The 23,784-nt window shown below is 41.2% G+C and overlaps 1 protein-coding gene across 1 annotated transcript in view; it reads left to right on the top strand.

The window, feature by feature from the left end:
* The first annotated feature begins 5,598 nt into the window (after positions 1-5,598).
* Positions 5,599-23,784, top strand: part of adgrb2 (adhesion G protein-coupled receptor B2) — a 133,663-nt gene continuing 115,477 nt past the window's right edge. The window contains exon 1 of the mRNA XM_054606163.1: positions 5,599-6,487. Coding sequence (XP_054462138.1) covers positions 5,599-6,487 — 889 coding nt within the window. The remainder of the gene's footprint in view (positions 6,488-23,784) is intronic.

Raw genomic sequence — 23,784 nt, 5'->3', positions numbered from 1 at the left:
TTAAATACATCCAACCAGGCATGCTTCTTTGGTTTAGGTTTCTTCTTTAGTCAACGTCATGTTGGTTTTGTCAGGATGTGTTTAAAGACATTTTCTGATGGCTCCCCAATGACAACGTCAGGACCAATATATGCATTAGTTTTACATGTTTTCTTTGAGGCAAGACATCTGGCCACGACAAATCTGATTTCAAACAATCTCAAAACCAATCGGCTATCGGTCTGATGACGGATAAGCCTCTGGTGACAAGGGGCCATACAGTATATCTGGGGTTCCAGTGAACTGGGGCAAGACTTTATTTCCCATTCACTGCTCATGTTTACAGTGACATTTGCATCTGGTGCGAGACTGGAAACAAAATCGAGAGACAGTATGTACGACCAGATTGTTTCACAGTCAGCCAGTTTACAAGATCATTTAAAACCAATAAAAAGCTCAATCATTGTCACTGGGCTCCCAGATTGCATTTCGGCCAATGCCTTCGGCGTCTTTTGCTCTTCACACGGACTGCTTATCTGCAAACAGCCAAAGATTGCTAAAACGTGCTTGGTCAATACTACTCAGACTGCAAACGGTAACCAGATCGCTTGCAATCACAAAATCTTGTCCTGTTGCCTACAGATTCAGTGTATGGATACATAATCAGTTTACAGAGTTAGATTTTTTATACTTTTTTAAGTAGAGGTGACTTTTCCTTTAACAGCATTTTTTGTCTTAACAAAGCTTTTTTGTTGTTGCTTAGTTTTTTCTTTTACATTTTTAAAATATCATTTTGTAAAGCATGTCTTCTGAAAAAAAAAAAAAAAACTAAACATAAAGTCATCCTTTTTGTTTTTTTCAAGCAGGAATCATCCACACAGGATCAATTATGATTGTGATAAGATTTAATTGATCCCCAGAGGTAAAAAATGGTTGCTGGAGCAGCACAGGGACTGAAATAAGTTCAGACAAATAGAGAAAGTAAAACAAAAATCAAATCAAACCAAAATAACAATAGAAGTGAATAAAAAAATAAAAAAATAAACAAGAGAAAATTAAAAGGCATGAGTGACAGTCGTGATTTGAAGCAGCAGTCAGCTGGTTAATACTGTCTGGGTTTATACCTACACACAGTGAATATCAATATTCTGAGTACAGCAGTGCATTTATTTTCTCTTTGTGTTTTCACAGTGGGTTACAGTGGCATTAAAATTAAACTAGAACTGAATCTGTCAAAGATTTTTAGCACATGTACCAAGACTGTGGGACTTCCAGAGAAAGGAAGACGTATGAAATGTATTTTGTAATAGTCCCATTTGCTTTTACTATCAGGAAGTATATAAAGGCTTGAGTATCTGGGTACAACTATAGTAGACATTAAAACTTGATGCATTTTTTACAATTAATATTTAGTGAAATAATCTATTACTTGGGGACAGTGATACTTTCAGTGCCGTACCATTAGCTTAAAACTGTAGTGTCCCGGCACTATTCTCTTTGAGTTTTACAGTGAAGACAAAGATGCGATGAGTCATATTGTCACTTCACTGCATTAAAGAATGAAGACGGAGCTGTGAGCAAAGAGAGACAGGGAGTGAGGGATATACATATTTTGCTATCCTTGGTGATAACATTAATGTCAAGGTGGAAGGAAGACATCAAAGCTAATGAATATTTATGGTTGCCCACAGTAAAGTGCTGTTTTAGAGTGAAGTGGGACAGAATGGCCTCATGGAGACAGCACTTTAGGGCCTACTCTTGCACAGACTGTCGGTCTATGAATATTCATTGTTCATTGTCCCAAAAACAATTTGCTTAACGCTTCTGACTTCATCTCATCCGTAAAATATGCGTAAGGTTTTACCTTTGCATGGTTTGGCCTATAATTCTATTTATCTTAACTTCTGATGACAATATAAACTTCTATTGTTTGTTTATATAAAAAGAAAAAAGAAAATTACAAATTAGTTTTTCAAGCATAGACATGCTATCTATAAGCTCAGTTCCATGGGAAAAACAGAAATGTTTGTCATATTCTGTGCTTTAGAATATATTACATTGCATTCAGACAAACTCCCAGGATTTAACAGTTCAGTGACACATTGTTAGCGGGAAATATGTCACTCGGCTGCGCTGCAGCTTGAATGGATGTTATATAATTTCATATTTGTTTGAAAGGATCTGAGCCAGTTCAAGTGGCATATTCTATAACCCCATCATATGTCATACAGCATGATGTCCTAGAGCATTTTTCACAACATGCTACATTAGGCTTCCGAACTGCGCCATGCATTTGTCAAAATGTCACAGCAGCTGGAGCCAATGCGGTTTAATAACCCTTCATGGCATATTTTCCGTGTGAAAAATCTGCAGGTGAGAGACCTGTGTAGGAAAACCCAGTTCAAACAGCGACATAGAGGCAGAGCAAGAAAAACAGCAGAAATGATCAAACAAGAAAAACATTTTTTTCAGGAAATGGCATAGGGTGTTGCTATGGTTACTTGTCTCAACTACCAGCCTCTTCAAAAGTAAACACTGCCTAATAAGTGAAAGGAACTACAAAGCCCTTAGTGTGGTCTAATGTACAGTAGTATAGAATACTATCAGTTTCGCCGGTGCACAAATCTGATGTGTGCATGTGTTTTTTCTTTTTTTTACTAACTTTGTATTACAGTGATATATTACTTTTGGCAGTAACAAAGTAATATAACGAATACTATTCCCTTGACACTATTTTTTTTATTCATCCACACCGTGCCTCTTCCGCCAGTGGTCCACCAGAAAAAAAAGAGTTAATAATATTAGCCTTTGATTTTATTACAAAGTGGTAGCCTAACCACGGCATGTGAATGTATGCATGGGCCTTGAACTGGGCTCCCTCTAACAGAGTTCTTGGCGAGGCGATGATATTCAACGTATTGTTGTCTCTGAAGGACGGTGTCATGCCCCCACATCCTCCTCCTTGCCTTACCGCTGTCAGATTGATCGGTGACAAGCTCATCCATCCAAATTATCGGGGCGGGTATCCTCCGCCTTTTGCTCATAGTGAACAAACTGTTTCAACCACATAGAGAGAAGCCCAATTAGATAATTAAAAAAAACAAAGATGCTAGACCATCATACAACGTTAGAGTGGTGATGTGCTGTCGAGAAAAATATTGTAATCGAAACAATAACCACATGCAGCACTGGGATGAAGAGTTCCCCAGTGCGTTGCAACTGCTTCTCTGCCAGAGAAAAATGCTACAGGACATATGCCCTGCTATAAACAATATCGCCCACCACTGGATCTGTAATGAACTCTGTAAAGTTGAGCTTCTGCGCCATAAAATGAATGAAGGAATAAAAAGGAACACATTTGAATTGCATTCCAACCAAATAAGCAGCACTGTGCTACTTTTAAACTACTTTCCTTTAGCAGGTTTTACTAGGTACAGAGACCTTCCTTTGACCTCAAGGTAACACGTTGAATGTCTGCAAAAAACAATCTGTGTCCATCATAAAAACAATACAGTGTAGGCGAATTGTCCTTGAGCATGACAGTAAACCATTTTCTGCATTGCACATCACATTGAGTTAGCCTCTGTTGAATGCCTAAGACTTTAAAGAGATTGTTTGTTTTTCATGGTTTATAATTTTGCACATAATTTCACGATTACAGTATAATTGTAATAATGCCGTCTCTTCCACTATCTCTCTGGCTTTGTATCCCCCTCAATCCTCAGTCTGCCTTTCGTGTGCTTTTAGCTCTCATTAACACCACCCTCCTATGAGTCCAAGTGCCTCTTACTGTCTAATCTCTGTGGGGTCACCTCTTGACATTGTGAGGTATAAGCACAGTTCCTGGCCTCTTACCCAGGCCCTGTGGACTATGTGTCCAACGCTGGATAGCCTTACGACCTACATAAATCCTGTGAAGTACAGGCTGCTGTTGGCTTTCATTAACCTAGGCCATAGTGAAGATGAGTGCTTGCTCTAAAGGCCCACACGTAATTTCATGTAGAGGCTGCGTCACACGTTAAGTAACCTTGGTTGGCAGTAGGTAGACCTACTTGATGCAAGCATACAGGATAATTTGTTTTGCTCTATATAGGTGTAGTTGGGTTAAGAATCATTCTCAGGAAAGGTCTGTCTTTTGCTTCCAAATGTTGGTGAATGTAACAGAAAACTGATTTGTCTTTAATCTGAGCCTTGTAGTCTACACAAAAGCATATAGCTTAAAGCAGTTTTAGCTAGCTAACTAACTGGTACACTAATATAGCAAAGGAAGCAATGGATATATTCCACATTGGTTACCCTCATAGCTGATTACCTGTTGCACGATACATGTAAAAAAACTGGCCTTAAAAGCTTTGCTTTAATGTGTTAAATATAAAAAAAGGATTTGTGATGTTATCAAAATACCAAATAGCTCACTTATAGTATAGTATGCTAAATTAACTTTATAAGCGTCACTGTTTTATTTGGCCTGACTGTGGCTTTGCGTTGTGTTTCGTAACATGTTGAACATATTGGATGTCAAATAGTGGTAATACTTTATTGACTTCATTTCTCACACACATGCATGCACTTCAAATCTGTATGATATGCCATGAATTCCGCTATAACCTCTGTTAGCTTGGAAGTAGCTGTCCAGATACTTTGGTAGCTGGGGAGCTGCTGAAATTGTTAAGAATGACTGAAATCATCAAATGCAAGTAAAAAAATATATATTTTTATAGAGGTTAGCCAGCTTAATTATGTGTAAATGTCCATGTCTAAATTTAAGTTGTTTCTCTCAGTCAAAAGTATGTGTTGCAAAGAAAAAATGTGTTGAATTTCAGCATAGTGATATTTTAGAAAAAAGTTGTCTGGGTATCATGCCATAAGGTTTTTGGTAGAGTGGTGTGAACATTTCCCATCTCCCACACATCCTCAAACTACATTTATGCAGAACCACTTGAAACTCTCAAGTGATGGTGCAGACACTCTGGGCTTACGGAAATGTAGTGGGTATTGAAGTAGTTTCAAGCAAAATATATACTATACTATATATGGGTTTTTTGTCAGCAGTGTGTGTGTTTTGTGTCAGACAAAATCAGGCTGTTGGAGGACCCTTACTGTGTTGGTGATGGTAATAGTTTGCCAGAGCCTTGGGGGAGCTGCTCAGCAGGCGATGGTGTGTGTGTGTGTGTGTGTGTGTGTGTGTTTGTGTGTGTGTGTGCACATTTCCCAGTGTGTTTGTGTGCACGTATCAGCAGGAAAGGGGTAGATCAGGCCCCACAGTGCATGTCTCAAAAGCCAAGTCATCAACCCTTTTAATCCAGCCCAGCAGGGATGTGTTTCTGATTTTGGCAGCGTGCGTGTTTGAAGAAGAACTTCACGAGAACTGCTGCCATAAACTTGGTTATGTTATACTCTGAGGCAAGGCAGAAATCTATCCATAAATATTTCCAACCAGACATGCTTCTTTGGTCTTGACTTGAACAGGAGTATTGATAAATTCAGCTTTTGTCCATGTCATGTTGATTATTGTCAGGTTGTGTGAGAAGATATTTCCTGATGTGTCTAATGTACAACCCCTACTCTTTCCCCCATCCTCCTCTCTTCTCTCTTCTCCTACAGGACGAATGTCATAGGATGAACACTGCTGGTGGGGTGTGTCTGTCTGTGCTGTCCTCTCTCCTGGCCGTGGCTGGGGCCCTGGCTGCCTTGTCTGCCCTCGCTCTAGCTCCACTCTCTGCCCTGGCGGAGGCTGCCTATGGGGCTGCCCAAGGCGTCCCCAGCACCGGGGTAGATGGGTCCCCCTCGCCGGTCTCCTCACCATGCTCCAGCCTTGTGGCTGGGGTGCTCTATGGCTCTTTCTCCCTAAGGGAGCTCTTTCCCTCCAGGGCACAGGGTTGTTCCTGGTCACTGGAAAACCCTGATCCCACCAAGTACTCCCTCTACCTCCGCTTCACCCGCCAGCCTGTCATCTGCCGGACGCACTCCCCCATGCTCCTCTCTCTTGACCACCACCTGGCCAATCAAAGCTGTCCCCTTCACTTACAGACAGCCGCTGGGAGGGATCAGGAAGTCATTGATCTTTGTGGCAGCCAATCCAACTCAGAGGGACCATACTCCTTCCTACAGTTTGATAAGAACTTTGTCCAGATATGTTTAACGAGACATTCAGCAGAGGATGAGGCTCAGGTATCTAAGGAATTGCTGGAGCTGAGACTGGTGGAGGTGTTGCTCATCAACAACGAGAACTCCAGTCAGTTTACCTGCGGCGTGCTCTGCCGATGGTTTGAGGAGTGTTTACGCACCGGTAACAATGGAGACCAGGAGGTTTCTGATGGAGATGGTTGTGGGATGACCCAGACAGGATGTATCTGTCCAAACCACAACATCATGGCGCCGCCTATTCCGTTGCTCCCGGAGACGCCCCACAGTTTCAGCAATGGTTCTTTCAGTCCTGATGACTGCTGCGTCACTGAGCTGCATTCCAATGAAGCAATCGCCATAGCACCCAGAGATGTTCGACAAGGTAGGATTATTTTAAACATAAGCACACTTATTTGCACTGAGCATATTACAGGCTATAACACAATTCTCTCTGGGGTAGTACCATACATTGTAAAAAGTAGGGAGGGTAAAAAAGAAATAGCGTTTTTTTAAATCATTTCTTTAATGAATGAATAGATAAAACTCAAATTCAAATACTTGTATTCACAAGAAGTATAAAACATGCTACCTGTGTACCTTATAATTGAAAAAGAAATAACTCATTTGTGAGAGAAATGTTTTTATTCATTGATTTTTGGGTTGCTCGAAAATAGAGAGATAAGCGTATTGTCCTAGTAAAAACATTAGAATATTATAAACAATTGTTTACTTGTATACCCAGCTTGCAGCAGCAAAGGGCAAGACAAGTTTCCCTTGTTATCCTGGCTTTTGATACCAGATCAGGGAGGTCCCATGTCTCTGCTTTACAGAGAATTTATTATTTGAATTTTGTTTGTTGGCCTGTAATTAAAAACCGAAGCAGTTCAAAGGAGCCCTTTAAACCTTCCATCAAAAGATTTGTAAATGGCTCTCAGAAATTCAGCCTTCTGATCTATATTTTAGAGATTACCCCATGTGGCCAAGAGGTGTGGCTCCTAGGACTTCAGTTACTGTGTGTGTGTGTGTGTGTGTGTGTGTGTGTGTGTGTGTGTGTGTGTGTGTGTGTGTGTGTGTGTGTGTGTGTGTGTGTGTGTGTGTGTGTGTGTGTGTGTGTGTGTGTGTGTGTGTGAAACCATCTGTTGACAATGTTAGGACAAGATCTGACTTGACACCCATGCACACACACACACAGGGTCATTCATACATCAATGAATTGTACATGAAGCAGACAATCCCTTCGCACACATAACACATAACACATGGGAACATGTATGCATATGTGCATCTGTGCTTGTTCCTGAAAGCCACATAGTGTTTTATCCATACAGTAATGGAGAAGTGCTTGTACTAAAGCTCTCTTATCCATGTTAGTTGTTCACTGCCACCACACTATTTCCTTTAACATATCTAATTTAGACTAATGTAGTGGTGATCGTAGGTATGCAGAGAGATGTAGTTTGTCTTATAAATTCACACAATTACATACTATTCTTCCTTTGGGTGCATTATAGGCATGTTTGCAGAATGAAAAGCACTAATTAGTAACCAGTTACAACACACTTTTACAACACACTTGCACACATACTGAGAGCTCTAGGGAGTCTTACCTTGCTGATGGGAAGGTTAAAGTCCTCCGGATTCCATCAGCGGGGAGGATTTTATCATGGAAATTACTCAGAGGAAGAGATGCGGTGTAAGAGGACTGATGCACTGTTGCTTGAGACAAAAGCCAAACGGATAACGGTGCTCTGTAAATTGATGCCAACTTATGTCAGTTGCCTGGAAGCTGCAATGGCTTTCCTGCGTCTCACCTCAAAGACACTGATGTTGCATACATATTGGTTAGCGGCTGGTCACTCTATAATCACTCAGCACTCGTAAACCGCAGAGAGCCTTTGCTGAAGAGATAGCCTGACGAAGTGTGGACAAGCCTTTGACTGCAGAATTTCTTCCAAACAATTCCCCTATGTCCTAATTACCCTGAAATAGCAGAATAGCTTTTCAACCCAACATCACGCTGTCAGATTGGGAGCCAGAATTTTGCCTCTATCCTCCTCCTGTCCCGTTTCTCAATCCACTAAAAGACAAATGCTAACGCTCTCTCTGAGTCATACTCTTAAAAACAAACAAAAAAAAGCTTAAATTCTTCCTCTGTCTCTCCCTGTCTCCGTTTCTGAATCTTTTTCTCAGGTTTTGTCTCTGCAACCTTTCTTGCGGCCCTTCATTTTCTATGCAGATAACACAACACTTTTATTTTCTACCTCTAAAAGACTCATATTGAGCAAATCGACAAATAAATGACTTTTTATCAAAGGGGGTCCCTGTGGTAGGAGTGTAATGTGCAACAGAAAGTCTCAGTCTCAGCCCACACCATTGCATCATATTGTTCACGCAGAACGTGATCAGATTTTAGTGTCTTGGAATGCTGATGCACGTCAAAGCGCGGGAATATGAGTGAGACATATGCCACGTGAACTTTTCATGAACTTTCAAAATAAAGACGCCACCAAAAAGCATACATTGAAAACAATTATTTTCATCATCCGGGCAGCTGTGGCTCAGGCCGTAGCATGGTAGCTCGCTGCTGTGTGTGTGTGTGTGTGTGTGTGTGTGTGTGTGTGTGTGTGTGTGTGTGTGTGTGTGTGTGTGTGCGTGCGTGCGTGCGTGCGTGCGTGCGTGCGTGCGTGCGTGCGTGCGTGCGTGCGTGCGTGCGCGTGTGTGTGTGTGTGTGTGGTGGGAATGAGTGAATGAGAGGCATATCATAAAGCACTTTGGATGAAGCGCTATATCTTCCTATCATTATTCGCGCTGAGATGAACAATAGTCTGTTATACTGACTGACCTTCACTAAGCTCATTGCATAATGTCTGTATCAAAGAAAAAAAACCTGAAGCTGAGATTTTTGTTCATGTTGAGAATACTGTATTATGGGTATGACAGTTAAAGTGACTGAATTACACTTAGCATTGCATTAGGTGACATAATTTCTCTGTGCAGGTGGAGTCTGTCAATAATAAAAGGTATTTAGTGGCCTGTTTGTCCTCCATCCCCCCAGTTAAATGAGAAATACATTTTCATTTTTTTAAGTACATGTCTAAATAAAAGTTTGCCTTGCAGAGTTTGGACTGTGACATTGTATTTTCAATCAAAATATTATATTAAAATTTTAGCCAGAGAGGTCCTGGGTTTTTGTGCATCAAATCTATAAATGCATTACTTCATGACACTGAGCAGAGTAGAACCACAAATATGTAAAACACAGTTAAACAAATATTATCTCATTACCATATAAATTGGGTATTAAGGGGCAATGCAAGCTGAATCATGCTATATAAAATAAGTTAGCTAGTCCTTTCCTACTTATTTACTTATTAAATGCTTTAATTTAGCAAAGAAAGGCATCACATACACATGTGTGTTTATGTATCTGTCTTTACTACAGCTTTAAATAACCTCTAAAGTGAAACTCTTTGGACAAGCTGCTAACCTCCCTCCATGTAAGTGTATAGCAACCAATATAGATCAGCATATAGGCCATCACGCAGACTATTCATCACATGCATGCACTAGAACCTCATGTCCAATTTATTTTCTAACTTCCCTGCTCATGATGCAAGTCTTAGAAACCACATACTATCCTGCACACACACATTCAGTGTTTGAGCTCCTGAGACATTGTGTGACTGAATGTCAGGTCTGCTAGAAAGAAAAAAAGAAAATCCCCAGATCTCTTTCTGTCAATCAACAGCAGCCCCCGCCAACAACCCTAACAGAGACGCACTTCATAACTGACATGCAATGTGTTTGACACAAAAACAAATATACCGCTGTGTATTAGCATCTCATTTTCACTCATTTTTTCTTCTCCTCACCATGGTAACATTTTCATTGTATTGATATCTGCGCTACCCGTCCCTGCCTCTTCATTGTCTTTTTTCATCCCAAAATAGGCCAGTAAATTAAAATTCAATTGGTTGAGGATTTTTTTACCAACCTTCTCTGCCTGTCTGAATGTGTTTCCAGAAAAAAATATATCCTTACTGGTTGAACACATGCAGCATCATTTTTAACTGAAAGGAAATGTTCCAGTGGAGCTGCTCAGTGGCTGGAATATCCGACTGTGGTTGTACAGGGAAGCTTCCAGGTATTGATATTATATCAGGGTGTCAGACTTGATAGGCAGTCTCAAATAGTCATCAACCCTATTCAGAGGGTTGGATAAGCAGGTTCTGAAACTGAAAATCTGTCAGTCGAGGCTGCTTTGCACATCGAACAGTGCACATACGAGTTTAAGCTGAGCACCAAGCAATACACAACTTATTTTGTCCTTATTCCTCACATTATCACTCTCTGTGTTGACTACTCAACCTTGACAACCAGCCCTGTGTTGCCAGGGATGGAGGCAGTGTGCTTTCAAAGACAAAGTGACTACAATGTGGTCAGCAGCACGGTTAATCCCCACCACAACAGTTTGTATCAGATAATATGCAGAATACCTTTCTCCAGTACATTGTTATAGTGTACCTGGAAAATGTCTTTGTATATGTGTTCATAGAAAAGCCAGGATGTATGTGTTGTATGTGGGTAAGACGGTTTAGACAAAGTACTTCACAAGTTCATACTACAAAAGAGCAACAACAATGAATGCAGGTAACCTTCATATAAATACCTACAAAAGCACATACATAGAAAAATAATGGAGGGAAGGTATAGGATCACATTGAAACAGGATTAAAAGGGCCTGAAAACCATAGTGATCTTGCAGTTCTAGCCAGTCATGGCTCTCAAGATGTCAATGTCAATCAATACGCAGGTCGGTAGTTCGTTCCACCACTTTGGTGAAGAGTGGAATTTACATCTGTGGTTTTAAATGAAATGTCTTGAGAGCTATTGGATGTGATGCCATTCTATTTGGTGCAGACGTCCAAGTTCCCCTCAAAATCAAATTAATGATTTCCCAAAAATAAAAAAATGTAATTAGTCAAATACTTGAGTAAATAACCAAATACCTGCATAACCAATGACAGTTCCATCAGCCTCATCTATTCTTCGTATTTAATCAGCTTCAAATCTTTAATCAATCTGTAATAGTTAATCAGCAAGTGCAGTCATGCTAACTTGTTACACAAAATTGTCTTTGTTAGCATTTACTACAGCCTTACAGAGGCTACAGTACACTATATAACCAAAGCAACAAGCATATTCATGGTTCATCAGAACTGCGTCCAAAATGAGTTCCTTGAGCATTCTATGTATATTACGAAAGCTACAGGGGGACAAATGCTCCCCACCTGAGACACATTTCAGAAGGTCAGAAAGACATGTGAGGATTACCTTTTATAGAGCTAAATGGAAGATTTCCAACATACAATTATACAGTATGGATGGATCAAGAAGGATTGAGCATTTGTGCTTGATCCTTCTTGATCCATCCATCTTCATGTGTGATCCTTCTTCTGTGTTGACATGTCCTGCTGCCTGTATGTATGCCGTCCACAACAATGCTAGCACAGTGGGGAGTATGTTACCATGATGGATGATGGATGCTTCCGAGCCCTCTTTTTTCTGGTGATCGTGATCCACAGGGCAGAAGGGTTATGAGCTATGGTAAGGAACTCGTTATTGTGTCAAGTCATCACTCAGACATCAGATTTATCTTATTGTGTTATTATAGGTTTTCTCATGTTATCAGCTGTAAACGGTTATAGAGATATGTAGATCTCACATTTGTCCAAGGAATATCTTTACATATACATGTTCTCAATCATTCATCAATCATTCATAATTAAATTATACCATCCTCTGTGCGTTGGCTCATCCATCATGCTGTACTAGCCAGCAAGCTGGCATTAAATTTAATTACCGTAGTTGGCTTGGACACATTAAGTATTCTCTTGGTTGGTATGTTTACACGCTTCAATTTTGGCTTATCGTAGTATGATTTGCTGTATTTCACAGTAACAGTAACAGCACGTGTAGTATGTAAACAGCACAAGACAAAAAGTGTTTTGAATTAAACTTTAAATCATTTGAAATAAACAACCAGGTTAAGCTACCTCTAGCAATCTTGAGACGATGACACTGGCATTTAAAAATGAACTGATTCTGTCCACATTCTCTAAAAATGTCCTTCAAAAACACAGAAATAAATGTCTAAGTTACAGGTGTTATTTGCAATGGCATATGAACAATACAAATATGCATTAGTTGTGGTAAACAGTTTAACCACTCTTCATTGTTATGTTTTAATTCTTTACATTTTTACAATAGCCCAATACCCAGTTATGTGAATAAATCTCAACTCATATCTACTCAATATAATAATTTATTTCAGCATTTCTAGTATCAATCCAGTATCCTTAAATGCTTTAAACACAGAAGGAATTGCTGTGAGAGGGCGACAGTGCTAGCCACCACACCATCGTGCAGATCTAAGTAGTACTTTCTAGTATAATGTGTTTAAAATGAGTATTGTCTGGATTGTGTTCCTGCGTATGTCTCATATTGTCGTTACAAATAATTAACTTAACCGCAAGTCTGCATATTTAGGATATTGCCTTCTAAATCACTATGAATAGGACTATGTGTTCCTGGTCCTGTCGTGACTCAGGTGTATGGCCCATTATCCAGGTGTCAGATTGTCCAGCAAGTAGGTCATGCAGCCGGACACCTGCCTCAGTCCCTTGACATTCACACCTCCATATAGAATTCCCGCTGCCCACACGCACACACACACACACACACACACACACACACACACACACACACACGTTCACACTGGGAATTCTCGTTAGCAAAGATAGATGGTGAAGATTGTTCTTTTTTTTTTAATGTGAAATAAGGGAGTCATAGAGAGGGACAGAGACGGAAGAGGGGGTTTGACAGAGAGAGAGAGAAAAACCTGGAGTGAGGACTGGGATTTGGCTGATCCTCTTGGGACCATATCACCCTTGCATTGAGCAGGAGCCAGTGGTCCGTCACTTACAAACACTCACACAGACACACACAGACACACACACACACACACACACACACACACACACACACACACACACACACACACACACACACACACACACACACACACACACACACACACACACACAGACAGCTCATCCTTTCCTCATGGAATACTATCTGCTCCCTGGTAATTAGAGCAGAGAAAGGTGTGTATCTTCTTGTGTGTGTCTTTAGCAGCATGGGCGAGAGATGTGTTTACTTTCACACTGTGCTGGTGTACAGCACACACAGGTGTTTTAATAACCCTCAACTCCACCAACACATGCACACACAGTGAAAAATTCACAAATGCCACTGTTGATGACAAAAAGTAATTGCATGCAGTGCAATATAATAGCTTTGATTTTTACTGAAATGAATAAAGTAAAACTGGATGTGTGGATCTGCTCACGGTGTCTGTTGCACAGATTAGTATTCTGCGCTCATGAGCTATGGCTCTCTCTCTCCCTGAGAGCACTGAGCCCCTTTATGCTCCAGCAAAAGCCCTTACACACATACACACACACACACACACACACACTACACACACACACACACACCATTCTAAACATTCATAGACATACACTCCTTGCCATTTATATCCATTCCTGTTTTCTCAGCGGATCTCTGCACATCACATTGGTATACAGTACAATGCCTGGCCTTGGCAGTATTTCAGAGGAAATGCTACAAAGGCCAACTTCCTGTTGATGCTATTAAAAATGTCATAAATCAAACTGAAGGAAAAGTTATAGTGGGTACCTACCAATAAATAGACTTCTTCGTCTTGTTGTATCATGGACTGGGCATACCTCACTAGGACGTTTTATATTATAAACAATCTTTTTTGTTTGGTGTGTTTGATATATATATATATATATATATATATATATATATTGATTTCTTATTCTACCTCCATCTGCACAGAAAGTAAATATTTCAAGCTGCTGTATACCTATACATCTTTTTTTTTTTAAATTTTAATGTACACCCTTTGTTAAAATTTGAAACAGGGTAAAATTGATTCTCCAGTTAAAGTCTTGGACTATATTGCCTTCATATTCTATTGAAAGGCACACTAGTAAATTATCCACAAGTATTCCATAATGTCTTTAGATATAGAGCATATTTTTGCAACAAAGCAATTCAAAGTGCTTTATATAAAACATCCAAAGAATCGAGACAAAGTTCAGACGAACGCACCACAAAAGGACATTAAAATACAATCTCAAAACATTAAAGAGCCAACAGAACAGAAAATTAAAACAAGCTTAAAACGCCAGTGCAAAATATTTAACAGTCTAAACATAAATGGTCTGAAATATGCTCCATTTCTTTAATACTCATGCATTGCCCCTACTTTTTTGATAAAACACATCCGGGATTGAACTAGAATTTCTAATATCACAAAACGTCAAAATAAAGTCACTTGAGTTATTAATGAACTGTATATAAAGACTACGAAACCAACCTCAAAAGTCCCACCTAGTGCATGTAAAAATACATTTCGGAGTCTTTTCTTTAACGTTTCTTCAAAATAACTGACAGCAGGAGAGAATGATTGAAGAAATCTAGAAACATGCACACTACTCTACAGCAGAGCATAGTATCCAAAGCCCTTTTTCAGATCCCAAAGGATTTAACTGGTAGACGGTATAGGATGAGGGCCAAAGGTTCGCACTGAATTAGGTCCATCACTATGTCTCCACCTAATGAAAGTTGTATGATGTTAAAGGCGAGCAGCAGTGAAGGCAGAGTAGATTTGTGAACAGGATATTTTAGATGGGGAGCAGAAGTTTGGACCGACATGTGAGCATATAAAATGAAGTGAAGCGAGGGAGATGTGGTGGAGGCACCAGTGGGCCAAATTAGCTAACCTCTAGAGTCCCCGCTCTCCCCTTGTGGCTATCCGCTGTGGGATACTGTCTTAATTTGTGTGTGTGTGTGTTGGAGAGAGTGTGTGACAGCGTATGACGTGTGTGTGGAAGAATGGATGACAAAAGGCCTCAGAGCTAGAGACTATCTCAGAAGGCTCATGCAGCACTAGAGTGGTCGTAGAGCAATTTGATGATAATGGCGTACAAAGATGTATTACCACTCTACACATACACACACACACACACACACACACACACACACACACACACACACACACACACACACACACACACACACACACACACACAGGACACACACTAACACTGTCTGTATCACTCTCTGGCCCAGTGACTCCTAGTCAAGCTCCAGTGGCTTCATGTCATCGATTAACTGCAGAAAATAGACGGGCATCCCATAGTGCACCTGTGCCCACGGCAACAGTCACATGATACAATCCCCGTAGGCTTGGGTTTTCATGGGTTTGTGTGTGTGTGTGTGTGTGTGTGTGTGTGTGTGTGTGTGTGTGTGTGTGTGTGTGTGTGTGTGTGTGTGTGTGTGTGTGTGTTTGCTGAAGTTCCGGTTGCGTGATGATTTTAAAAATATTGCAATTTCAAACTCCAAGCATGCAAATCTCTGTGACAGGTTTGACATTTTGTGCAAATATCAGTCGCTGTGGTTTTATAAAAAGAAAATAAATATGTTTATGCGACACTGCAAACTGATTTTCAAACACAAACCACTGCATTGTTATTTTGGCATCAATGCAGGGGTTTGTGTTAACAAAGCATTAACATGCAGCTGGAGCAGTGCTTTTGATTTAGGCAACCATTTATGGGAAATGAGTGATGGTTCACCTGTCTGAAAATATCTGTTTGTTTCATGGCTTTGCAACAGCTGTGCACTGCAGTGTATTCCCCGCTGCAGTCTGTGAATGGAAAACAAGCCAAAAAACAAGGACTCAACAGCTGAATTGACGGACAATTATTCATGTCACTAAAACAGGTATATCTGCCCCATCAGCATTGGAGGATTCAAAAATGACTCTGGTGTTGCTTTTAAAGAGACATCACATGGATGTTCAATTTAAAGGTACCATGTCGACATAAAAAAAACTGTTATGTTTATGTTCACTGGTTCTTTTCTGAATGTTTTGTGTGCAACCTTGAGGTCTAACAAAACTGTTGAATGCATTTTATGCCAGAATGCCTGCATTTTGTACAGTAATGTGCACTGAAACTGCTTCAAAATGTGTTTGGTCATTATCAAGAACATTTTGAGCAGAAATTAATTGAGCTTCTCACCAAACCTATTATGGAAACGGTTTGATCAAGTCTTTGCAAACATATTTATTTGGTATGTTAAATTGGAGAAATGATTGCTGTAGTGCGAGTCTTTCTTTATGCTGTTTTGGGCGCTTGAAGCACCATTACCGTAACAGCATGAATAGACACACATCAAAATCCAAGGGTTGGCTTAACTTTTTTAAAAGAGAAGAAAACTAGATTAACATAGGGAATGTACTCTTTTCACATTGCAGTAGCAGTAGAGGAGTATGCCTTTCTGTGTATTTTCTGGTGTATCACGCTCAACATTACAAAAGGGCTGGAAAACACTTAGCAAACAGTAGAATAGCATCATGGAGGCCAGTGAAAATGTAATGGTGGTAACTTATTTTATATCAGTTACTTATTCAGTCTCTCTTCAAACTCGCCACAAACTACTTTGGAACCATCTTCTAGTCCTGCTTGGACGGAGGCGGACATAATTTATGGCTGAGGAGACAAAGAAAGTGCTGGGAAAAAGGTGAAAATTAGCTTGTCCTATCGGGCTAATGATTTCATCACTGCTGATCGGAGATGGAGCTGATCAATGCCTGTCACTACTGCAGAGTCCTTTGTTTCCAGAATAAATGTTGATTGTAACCTTTCCCACTGACGACAAAAGCCAGATGCGAATGGGCGTAAGTGGGGTATTATTTCAGTGGGACAAGGGGCTTTGTTGAGCTCATAATGCACCTTTAATATACCATTGTATCAACTGATCAATTTGTGAAGTCAGTTTGCTAACACAGTCACTGTTAAGTAAATCGTTCAGAATGGTTTCCGCCCAAGTTTAAAGAGCAGTTAATTTTAGAGACATTACAGAAGAACTGTACTGTGAAGGTCTAAATGATGCAGAGAGTTCGCTCATTTATGCAGCTAGAAAACAATAGAGAAAATCTAGATAGAAAGATAGGGATATAATACATTTTCCAAATAATTTCCGAACATGTTGAACAGCATGCATGCTACTCTTTAGATGCAACTGTGCGTGCAAAGTGCGGCATTGTGACCCATGTGGCAACAACTGAGCCACCTGAGCCCACAGCAGTTACTCTGCACTGCTTCTGTATGAGCATGCACATCATAAAGCATGTGTGCATCACTGACGATATGTGCGCATGCAGGCGTGTGAACAAGATGATCTAACTTACCGAGCCATCGAGAAGATTTACAGCGGCAGTATAATTACCTCTTGGTACAGTACAGTGATCTAGTATGCGTGGGACCTGTCACCTCTGAGGGGGAATGCTGCTGAGAGTGCTAGTAGCAGTTGACAACCAGTGGTTATCTAATGCCATTCTGAAGGCGCTATAGGTGCGGCTACCATCCATTTCCAGAAGTGAGCTGATGGTATTGTCGCCAGGAGAGACATTCTGAGAAAGTCAGTAGGGGGTTATTGATACCTACCAGCGGAGGTGTATGACAGATAGCCTGCCATTATGTAAATGCATTTTTTTACATCACATTATCAAGACAAGATTCATTTCCATGCTGTTGCTGCAGTGCGTTTGAGTTCAATGTATAGGCCTGTATGTTAATGTAGTCCTGAGCTTTGTCAGTGTTAAAATACAAGGTTGATGCATGATACAGCCATGCTTACTTTTTGCCTGTCACCCATATCTCCTCTTTACCCGTAAGATGTCCTTCACGATAAGTGTCACAGGGACACTCTTCCCCCTGAAATGTATCCTCTGGGGAACTCATTTGTGGTCATGTGGCTTGACGCGAGGAGAATCTGTTTGCCAGACACCACCTTACATGATAGACAAAGCCATTTATCCTAATACAGGGAGTGAAGCTTCTCAAACACACACACAAATACACACACACACACACACACACACACACATTCCAACGTAAACAAACACATTCAGAGATATGTTCACTCATGCACGACACCACAATAAGATATATATTTTTTGCTTCACATATTTTAGAGATATGTTTATTAGTATTTCACCCCAAGACATGAAGTATGAAGATGTTTTGTTGGTCACTCACACACATGCCACAGCAGAGCATGATCGAGTGTGCCTGTGCGTGCAGATGGCTCCTGTATGTGTGTGTGTGTGTGTGTGTGGATGTGTGTGCCCACAGTATGTACCTGAGTGTTTGCGATTCTTAGTGAAGAGTGTATCACACATCGTGTAAAGTGACAGTAAAACGGAGTAAAATAATTGTGGTCCCTCTCCTGAGGCTTGGTCTCACCATATGAAATACTAGATTATCATATATAATTTCACACACAAAGACATGTACAGACATGTATACTCACACAATGAAGCAAAATGGTTACTGCGAGGGAATCTGGTATCACAGTGCAGAAAGAACACCAACTTCAGGCATAGCTAAAATACCCCCCCCCTCCGAATCATCATAAACAAACACATGTGTAACACTGACGACTGTAGCTCATGCCCTTGCTCAGTCAAAGTTACTAAAACAAAAGTGGGACTAGCTTATTTCTCTCTCCCTCTCCCTCCCACTCTCTTTTTGTCAGCACGCATTAGCATCACCAGCCGGTGTGTGGCCATTAAATATATCCCTGGGCAATGAGGCCCTATTTAGAAATCATTACAAGACAAGGAAATCTTGCCCCACGAGTTACGCAAAAGCACATGGGAAACTGTGTGAGAGTGTAAGAAAGAAAGGGTAAAGACAGTTTCACTGCAGTATAGGAGGTCCCTTCTTTGATAGGTAGACATGGTTTAAGGATGAAAGTGCTTACTTGGCAATTTTTATAAAATGCACATTTGCAGTAATATCATTGGAAAAGTATATATCCCATTTTCTTTTTGTTTTGCTTTTTAAAAATGATCAAAAACAGAGGTCCTCAGGTGGTTGGTGTAGTCTGATAGTCCACTGTTGGAAGTAGAGATATGTATGTGTGTCTGTTGGCTGATGCTCGTGTGTGTTCCCTACCTTCACCATCCGTCATCCTGTTCCACTCATCCATGGCTCCTTGCTTTCAAGATAACTCTCCCCCTCAGACAGTCTCCAGCAGTGCTTTGAGAACTCCCCTCCCCCCTTTCATCACTGCCTCCCTCCCTGCATGCTGACTTGAGATGATATCATCTGCATGGGAGTTTGGACCGGTGGGGAGACACCATGGTCAAATTTAAGTGTGTGTGTGGAGAGAGAGGGAGATTGATTGGATTAAAAAGAGCTCAAACGTGTTTTCCTCACTCATGTCCTTGACCGTATTAATGTGTGTGGCATTGTTTTGCCTGCAACTGTGTTTCTGCAAGGATAATTGGTATTATTGACCTCTCACATGCAGACGATTGCTAATTGTCAAATGATTGCCCTCCTGTTCCTACTATATTTTACTGTATCATGATTTTTTTTTAAAAACAAAACAAATACATGAATAGATAAATATAAGTATGGAAATAAATACATATAAATATTAATATATTTATTAATTGGCACGAGTTGCTTCACTATAAAAGTTACAAAAAACAAAAGAACAAAATGAAAAAGTCTTCACAGTCATCGGTTTGCAACCAGTTACAGACCTTTCCCTTTGAGACATTGTGATTCAGAGGTTTCTCTGAGTCTTTTTGGACTCCAGATAAACATGTTATGCATAATTGTTGGCAACTTTGAATTATGATCCCATTATGTTTTTTTATTTATTATTGCAAGTCCACCATTTGTGTAATGGACTTTTTTTAATCACACAGTAATCTGCATATCTAATGTGATGATTGGAGAATTGAACTTAATCTCCAACAGTTCTGCTGCCTCATGTTTCAGTGAGCAGATGTGCGTGGTATCATGCAAATAGAGAGAACTTTCGTCTAATAAATACAACAAAGAGAAAGATGAAAAGGAGGGTACAAACAATCCAACATTTTGCTCCTACTCTGTGCAGGCACTGACTAGGAATACTATAAAGGTTTATGATGCACGTGAACCCATAAATATATAAATAACGCGGGTTAGGGAAAAAAAAAATCACCTCGCCTTTTTGTTCTGTAGGGGACATGAAGCAAGGCATGCTTCCTTGGTCTTGCAGGAAATAAATGTGCTTTGGATTCATCGACACATTGGCTGTTATAAGCCTGCTGTCACACTACAGCAGTTACCCATGGCGGATTTAAGACCCAGGGAAGAAGAAACACTCTTAGTCTCCATCTCAGTCTCGTTCTCTTTTCTGTCGCACCGTGCTGCATGTACTTTTACGCCATGCAGCAAATTCTCCTCGAATGTGGTCAAGTGAAGCTCGATAGGTGTTTTGGAATGCAAATTGTGTTGAAGTTCTTCATCGGGAGCATCTACGTCTGTGCCAGCCCCTCTAATCTCCACCTATAATTTCCGTTGATGGCAACACACTTGGCACAGAGCCACAGCCCCTCTCTGCACTCTCTGTCTGTCTCTTGTGCACAGCTGCCTTGAAATTGCGTTTTGTTTATATGATGGTAAAATATTCATAGAGAAAAATAGCTGTGGAAGCTGTCCATATAATCCCCCATAAACTGATATTGAAATCCATCACACACACACGTGCACACACAAACACAACCACGTACCCGTGGAATGCGAGCTGACACCCTCAAGGGCACAATGGAATGAATGACAGCAGCATCCGCTTGTGTCCATCCTTGGTGCAAAAACATCTTGCTCATACACCAACCGATATGCACGCACAGATGCCCAAACGCACAACGCCCCGTGTACACACATACACACAGCTCCCAGACGGATGCTGCTGTTTGGGCTTCGCTATCGATCGACTCTCGTCAGCATGTCCTCAATAACAAGCACTGTCCCCGAAAGCGCTGCAGCAAGCCTGTCAGGGAGAGTGACATAGAAAAATAGAGGGAGAGTGAGAAAGAGAGGGGAAATGTGTACCTTGTGTAGACAGAATAACAGCCGGATGGGTGAAATCTACTGCATGTGATCGACCACTCCAACAAACGTTGCTACGTGGAGAATGTCTTCACCCACACTGCATTGCCACAAGGCAGAGCATCCTAATTTGTTCTAGACTTTTACTGCTTTTTTTTTTTTTTTTTTTTTCTCCTCCTCTGCAAAGCCCGCTTGAAGATTATAAGCAAGGGCACAGCGGCTGGAACCGAAGCGCATGCCTGATGATAATGATGAAGTATCTAGCCACCCGGCTAACGAGAGCACAGATCTGCCCTGAGTCTGCCTGCTATGCAAATTTCCCTCCGACCAGCAATGAATCAAAGGCGTAGCAAACCAATGTTTCTTTTCACAGCACTTTAGCTAAGCCATCATTCACAAAAGGACACGGCAAAGGCAGGCACACTCTAGGTACAAACGCGCACGCATACATACACACAGGAAGGAGGAACCGCTATTTACGCTCGTGTAAAATGCTAAAAACAAAAGCTGTTGCTTATTTGAGCCGATTGAATCCATGCACACACGTTTGTCCCCATGTGTGACACTTCAGAGGATGACGGCTTCTAACGTTAAGTTGACAATAACGAGGCTCCAGAGACAAATTCCTCTAAGTTGATGTGCTCGGCAGAGAAACACAGCGACACAAGACAGATCTTTTCTCTCTCCCGCCGTGTCTGACCTCACAGTAGGCCTTTGTTCCTGCAGCATGGATTTTTAATGCTCGACAAATAAGTTGTTTCTTTGTTCCCAAGATTGATGGATGGAGAGTGCACGCACAGATGAACCCAAATACACAGGCATTTTGAAGTCATTGTTTGTCCTTCATTCTCTCTTTTTCTTCCTCTGCCTCTCTCTCTCTCTCTGTCCTCTCATTATCTTGTTGCTCTGCCAGGCCTGTAGGTTTGCCTCTGGGGTGAGGAACCGGCAGAAGTAACAGTATGACAGTTATTTGCTGGAATGGAAGGTTAGACGGGCTCACTCTGACTTTTTAAAAGGTGTCATAGAGGGCCAAACGGCAGACCTTTGACACCACAATTAATTTTGTAACACATGTTTTGCTTTTTTGAATATGGATTGATGTCATAATTGGATCTTTAAACATGGTTATTACATATTATTGTCACAACAGACACATTAATGCATGATTAAGCAAAAGCACACATTATCTCTGTAAATTTATGAAATTGTAGACAACAACCAGCTACACACATGTACTCACAGGTGTCATACAAGCGCAAACACAAACAGATGCTGACAGGCTTTTAAGCCTTTGTCAGATTAATAGCCACTTTCTCTCGGTAGTCAATAAATGCTTCGGGGAGTTCCCTAAATGCTGCAGGGATAGCTCCCTGTGTGTGGGTGTGGGTGCTTGTGTGTGTGTGTGTGTGTGTGTGTGTGTGTGTGTGTGTGTGTGTGTGTGTGTGTGTGTGTGTGTGTGTGTGTGTGTGTGTGTGTGTTAGAGCATCTAACAGGTCTCATGGGTCAACCTGTCACCACAGCGATGGCTAAGCAGTTGGTTGGCCAGCGGGAAATCAATGTAGGCTGATGAGGCTACTGTGTTTTGTGTGTGTGTGTGTGTGTGTGTGTGTGTGTGTGTGTGTGTGTGTGTGTGTGTGTGTGTGTGTGTGTGTGTGTGTGTGTGTGTGTGTGTGTGTGTGATTGCTTGTTTTTACCTGTGCCCTTGTGGGTCTTTCTGCGTAACCTTCATTTAGATTGAGAAATATAACCCATAGGAAAGACTTGGTACTTAGACGTCAAAAATGCATCAATGCTGTTGAACATTTAAAGTTCAAATGGACATTGTGTACGAATAAAAACCATCACAAAATAACAGCGACTTGCTTTCTACTTTACTTCACAACATTCTTTGTAACAGCTTACAATAGCATACTGTAGATGCTCATTAGGAAAGAAAACTCGGATCCAGATGCCAAAATGTGTAGGTGGGAAGAAAGTGTGGAGTATAGGACCTTCTGCCACTCACACCCACAGGACCATTCCTCGAGCTCCTGCAGGTGGTGGGCCCTCTGGGGCTGAGGGGTCAGGGTATAGGTTTTGAAGCTTGTGGCTTTTTCCTGATGCAATGTCGGCTGGAGAATATATAAGACTAAGCAGCTCTGCACCAACAAACCCCCCCCCCCCACGCCCCCTGCTCCGGCGAGGGTTGGAGCTCTAGCTCGCTTCTCTGCTAGTGAACCCTGGCTGTTTAAACAAGCCCCAGCGGTACTCATTACCCTTTCCCTGGGCATGCTCGCGCACACACATGCAGGCGCACACACTCGTGGATGTGCAGCAGCACTCGTAGAGGAAAAAGAAGCTCTTACACACACACACGCAGCTGTTGGCTTTGATGAAGTATAACAGAGTCGGACTCCATGGTAGTATGCTCGGACAGCTGTCCCGTCCCTTATCAGCCACTTGGATTAAGGGGTCGTTGCCATGGTAATGATGCTTGGACCGCTGAAGGGTTGACACACCAACTCCACTCCAGAAAACAAAGCCTTTTGAAGTTCATCCCATCACAATCCCATTGATAAAAGCAAAAACAACTCTCAAGTGCCCTTAGTCAGCCATGTTAATCGCACATGATGATTTCTGACGGTAC

This window comes from Anoplopoma fimbria, chromosome 10 (genome assembly GCF_027596085.1).
Source record: "Anoplopoma fimbria isolate UVic2021 breed Golden Eagle Sablefish chromosome 10, Afim_UVic_2022, whole genome shotgun sequence".
In the NCBI taxonomy this organism is placed as follows: domain Eukaryota; kingdom Metazoa; phylum Chordata; class Actinopteri; order Perciformes; family Anoplopomatidae; genus Anoplopoma; species Anoplopoma fimbria.
Note: the sequence above shows the minus strand (reverse complement) of the source record. Positions and strands in the feature narration are given on the sequence as shown.